The 5,789-nt window shown below is 37.8% G+C and overlaps 1 protein-coding gene across 1 annotated transcript; it reads right to left on the bottom strand.

Annotated features, from left to right (window-relative positions):
* Positions 1-4,975: 4,975 nt before the first annotated feature.
* LOC106323929 (putative pectinesterase/pectinesterase inhibitor 26) lies at positions 4,976-5,663 on the bottom strand. The gene is made up of 2 exons (XM_013761974.1): positions 5,654-5,663; positions 4,976-5,544 (listed from the first exon to the last, which is right to left on the bottom strand). Exons 1-2 carry the CDS (start codon positions 5,661-5,663, stop codon positions 5,075-5,077), a joined length of 480 nt encoding a protein of 159 aa, XP_013617428.1. The 3' UTR covers positions 4,976-5,074.
* Positions 5,664-5,789: the final 126 nt, after the last annotated feature.

The following is a 5,789-nucleotide window of genomic DNA, read 5'->3' as shown; positions in this document are numbered from 1 at the left end:
AAGGCAATAGAAAGATCCTAGAAACCATACCTGCAATGTCTACTGGTCTATACTATGCAAAGATCAGTATGATCGAGGCTAATGCCTGCAAAAATTTCACTCTATGGCATAACCGGCTTGGCCATCCCGGTACTAGTATGATGCGAAAATTTATGATGAATTCTCAAGGGCACACATTCAAAAGAGTTATCCCAAACAATTTCACATGTGTAGCATGCACACAAGGGAAACTCATTACTAGGCCATCACCAGCCAAAGTGAATAAGGAAATCATAAATTTTCTGGAAAGGATTCAGGGGGATATATGTGGACCAATAACCCACCTTGTGGGACATTTAGATATTTCATTGTCCTGATTGATGCATCGACCAGATGGTCGCATGTTTGCCTACTATCCACACGAAATTTGGCATTTGCAAGGCTGCTTGCTTCGATCATAAGACTGAGAGCACATTTTCCAGATTTTCCTTTAAAGACTATACGTCTAGACGGTGCTGGTGAGTTCACGTCCCAAGCGTTAAATGAGTACTGTATGTCCATGGGGGTAAGTGTGGAACACTCCGTGGCACATGTACATACACAGAACGGCTTGGCCGAGTATTTTATCAAACGCATACAGCTGATTGCCCGACCATTACTCATGAGGTCTAAAATCCCGGTATCAGCATGGGGACATGCAGTATTACATGCAGCAGAACTGATTCGTATCAGGCCATCTAGTGAGCATAGATATTCACCATCCCAATTACTCACAAGTCATGAGCCAGACGTGTCCCACATCAAAATATTTGGATGTGCCGTTTACGTTCCAATTGCTCCACCACAGAGAACTAAAATGAGACCACAGAAAAGGATGGGAATATATGTTGGATATGACTCCCCAACCATTATAAAGTATCTTGAGCCAACCAAGGGTGATTTATTTAAGGCCAGATACGCAGACTCACACTTTGATGAGTCCACATATCCGACCTTAGGGGGAGATAACAGCCGGTTAGTAAGGACACCAAGAGATGTCAAACCAGTGAGATACAAATGGGTCTTTGTGAGGAAGATAAATGAGAAAGGAGAAGTAGTGAGATACAAAGCACGACTTGTAGCACAAGGATTCTCACATAGACTGACCCGAATAGAGTGACTAAGTCATACATACCGGCTTGTAATGCAACTCTAAGAATAGATGTCCAGAAGGGACAAGGTCAAGTTGCTACAGAGTCTAAACAATATTTGAAACGTGGTAGACCAATTGGTTCCAAAGATAAGCAACCTTGGAAGTACAAGAAAGGTGCTGGATCCGAGGGCATTAAGGAAACCGTCCATGACAGTGATGGACTGGCTGTGCCGACCAAACTGGTCGAGCCGAGTGGGCCGGCCATAACAACTGAACCGGTTGGACCAATTATGCCATAAAATGAGGTTCGGAACGCTGAACTTCATGGTACACCAGGTCCGGATAATCAAGAGATCTCGATCAATTATATAATGTCTGGAACACAATGGAACAGAAAAGATATCGACGTCGATGATATATTTGCATACAAGGTAGCACTTGAGATCATGGATATAAATGAGGATCTAGAACCCACGTCCATATATGAGTGCACTCAACGATCATATTGGATCAAATGGAAAGAAGCTATAAACGTGAAGTTAGAATCATTAAGGAAAAGAGGCGTTTTTTGCCCTATAATTGTGACACCAAGAGATGTCAAACCAGTGGGATACAAATGAGCATTTGTGAGGAAAAGAAATGAGAAAGGAGAAGTAGTGAGATATAAAGCACGGCTTGTTGCACAAGGATTCTCACAGAGACAAGGAATAGACTATGAGGAGACTTACTCTCCTGTGGTGGATGCAACTACATTACAATTTCTAATCAGTCTGGCTAGGTTCCAAAGATAAACAGCCTCGGAAGTCCAAGAGAGGTGCTGGACCCGAGAGCATTAAAAATTTATATGGTCCACTGGATAATGAAATCTATATAAAAGTTCCAGAGGGTATTGAGCTCAAAGATAAAAAAGGTTCTCGAGAACAACATTGTATTAAGTTGAATAAAGCCTTGTACGGTTTTAAACAATCAGGTCGAATGTGGTACAATAGATTATCAGAGTACCTAGTGAAAGAGGGTTATAAGAACAATCCAATAAGTCCATGTATTTTTATCAAGAAATTTGACAACAAGGGCTTTGTAATCATGTTGCTATATGTGGACCCTGAATATAATAGGAACCCCTGGAGAGATTTCCCAAACATTTGAATGTCTAAAGAAAGAATTTGAAATAAAAGACTTAGGAAAAATTAAGTTATGTTTGGGCCTGCAACTTGAGTATGTAAACAATGGAATCCTTGTGCATCAGTTGGCATATACTAAAAAGATACTCAAGAAGTTTAATATGGACCAGGCTCATCCCCTGTCGAGTCCTATGGTCGTGAGGTCTCTCGACCTAGAGACAGATCCGTTTGGACCAAAGAAACCGGACGAGAAAGTGCTCGGTCCGGAAGTGCCTTACTTAAGTGCCATTGGAGCTTTAATGTACTTGGCTAGCCACACTAGACCAGACATTTGTTTTGCCGTGAATCTATTATCTAGATTTAGCTCTTGTCCAACTCAGAGGTACTGGAATGGAATAAAACATCTGTTCAGATACCTGCAAGGAACAAAAGATCTCGGTTTGTTCTATACCAACCGGCCAAGAGAAAGCTTAGTTGGATATGCTGATGCAGGGTACTTGTCTGATCCACATAATGCTAGATCTCAGACTGGATATGTGTTTTATACATGGTGGAGCAGCAATATGCTGGCGTTCTACAAAACAATCCTTAGTGGCCACATCTTCCAATCATGCAGAGCTTGTCCAACTCAAAGGCACTGGAATGGAATAAAACACCTGTTTAGATATCTGCAAGGAACAAAAGATCTCGGATTGTTCTATACCGACCGGCCAGGAGAGAATTTGGTCGGATATGCAGATGTTGGGTACTTATCTGGCCCACATAATGCTAGATCTCAAACAGGATATGTGTTTATATATGGTGGGGCTGCAGTATGTTGTCCACAAAACAATCCTTAGTGGCCACATCCTTTAATCATGCCGAGATCATAGCAATGTATGAAGCAAGCCATGAGCTTGTGTGGTTGAGGAACATGACCGGCCACGTCCGTGTAGAGAGTGGTTTGGCTGTGGGAAAAGAAGAGTCAACAATCATCTATGAGGACAATGCAGCTTGCATAGCTCAGCTCAAAGATGGATACATCAAAGGAGATAGGACAAAGCATATCTTGCCCAAATTCTTCTTCACCCACGACCTGCAGAAGGCTAAAGAAGTTCAAGTGGTTCAAGTTCGGTCCAGTGACAATTCAGCCGATCTTTTCACCAAGTCTTTGTCAACCTCAACGTCCAAGAAGCTTATTTATCAGATAGGAATGCGCCAGCTGAAGGATTTTCAGTGATGCCTTCATCAGGGGGAGTTTCATGCGTTGTACTCTTTTTCCTATCTATGGTTTCCTACATTGGGTTTTTGGTTTTCCTAGAAAGGTTTTAACGAGGCAACATTAAGCATGTTACAAACCCATATGGTTATGGCATCCAAGGGGGAGTGTTATAAATCATTAAGTGAATGGCCCATAACCAAGATAAGAAGAAAAAGCCCATCGGCCATGACAAGGCCCACACGCAGGATGAGAAGCGGCCAAGAGTTCCTAGTCGGCCACGACTTTCCTTTTCTATGTTTTAGTAGTTTTCTTAATTCCAGTTGGATTAGATTTTGGATAATTTCTTTTTTACTTATCTTGTAATCCCTTATATAAAAGGGACCTTATGATTCATTAATAATACACACAATTTCCCCATTGTTTTACAACAATAGGTAGCAACGTTTAACCGACATATTGACATATTTACTAATATGTCTTGTGATAGTATATATAATATGGATCATGTGTCAATGCAACGTGCATGGTCATAAATGCAATTGTGTAAGAAGAAAAACACACACTTTTTCATCTAGTAGAAAAAAAAATTAAGAATAACTTTATTATTTCATTTAGGATTTTTTTTGCTATAAAAAAAACAATTTATCCTACCTACTACCCTTTGCTAACAATGTTTCATTTGAACTCGTAAACATTTATAAGCGTAACTGCATACAATTTTTCTTTTTCACCATTTTAATAAAGTATGAAATATTACAATGCGATACTTCTGACTATTTATAGTTTTCAAAGATCTATACGAATAATCACAACTTTTCTAATTGAGTTACTTATTTTTAGATAATACATTTACAATATGAGAACATCTTTAAAACTGATATCATTTTTATAATGAAAAGACATGATTCTTTAAAATTAATATATTTAAAAAAAATAAAATATGCATTGTTAATCTTAAGATGATGAGAGTATTCTTAAATATTTTCAGTCTTTTAAAATTCATTGTAATTATAACATGAATTGTTTTTGTTCAGTTTTAAAATTAATGCAATTTTAACATGAAGAACATTTTTGGATGGAAGTTAACATTTTAATGATGAAAAAGGTACATCTTAACATTTTCACAATCTTTTCCAATAGTTACATGTTGAAAAGACATATATAATTATGTAAAACTGATTTCATATCCTATATATTATAGAATCACACATTATTTCATAATCTGATAACTTTTAAAACTAATCTTTTTTATAGTTAAGAAACACAATAGTTTATAATGAAAAACATAGCTTTTGACATTATAAAGAAAAGATACAAAATGATACATATACACATCATTTTACAATTTGAGAACTTTTTAAAATTAAGCTCATTTTTATAATGAAAAGACACAATCTTTGACATTAATTGGGATTTTTATTATTAATAGATAAAGTTATATTAGATGGAAATATGCATATCTATTGTATGTACTATATACTCCAGTAAGCTCATTCAAAAAATTTCCAAAACAAGTATATCACATATCATTAGCTTACCTCTCCACATATTGGACCAATTTATAGATTTTTTTTCTAAAAGCAATTTATAGAAAATTACGACAAACAAATACAAAGTAATTAATTAGTGGTAACAATAAACTTATGGAGTTAAAATAGTGTTGATGAGAAGAGCGTCCTTGCAAAGCTTCAAGAAGTTAGTGTTCCTACGAGCAAGCTCAGCGTCATTACCAGCACGTTCACTCAAAGCGTCTTCACAAGCCTCTCCGTCGCTAATCGCCGTATTAAGCCAAATATCAACATCGATGTACGCATTTGCCAGCAAAGCGGCGAGAGAATCGTCTAGCTGCGCGACTGCGTCTAGCTGCGCGACTGCGTCTAAATAATTCTTAGAACAATCATCTAACGTGTCTTCCAACGCGGGCTCGAGGTTCTTCTGTTTTAATTTCGATTTGATGTAGAGAGACGTGTCTGAAGCGTTTGTAGACGCAACACTTAACGCAATCACGCCTAGTTTTGGTGCGGTTGCGGTTTCTGCTTCGTGACGCGAGGTTAGGCTCGAAACGCAAAACGCTTTGTCTTCAGATTTTTCGCATAGTTTTTTTGCCAAGGCTTTGTTAAATAATTTTATGATTTCAATTATGAAATCTACACCAAGAACTGATCTAGATTTGATTTAATTCAACCCTAACACATTTCTAATGAAGGTAGAAACACTAACCTTGATCCATGCTTGGATGCAACCCCACCAATTGATGTTCTCCTCTTTAACCTTCTCCTTTTGGTGATTTCCTTGATGGACAAGAAATCCCAAACCTTCCTTAATCTCTCCTTTTGATAATCAGTATTGTTGTTTT

The sequence above is a fragment of the Brassica oleracea genome, chromosome C2 (genome assembly GCF_000695525.1).
Source record: "Brassica oleracea var. oleracea cultivar TO1000 chromosome C2, BOL, whole genome shotgun sequence".
NCBI lineage: Eukaryota > Viridiplantae > Streptophyta > Magnoliopsida > Brassicales > Brassicaceae > Brassica > Brassica oleracea.
The sequence above is the reverse complement of the archived record's forward strand: the minus strand, read 5'-3'. Positions and strand labels throughout refer to the sequence as shown.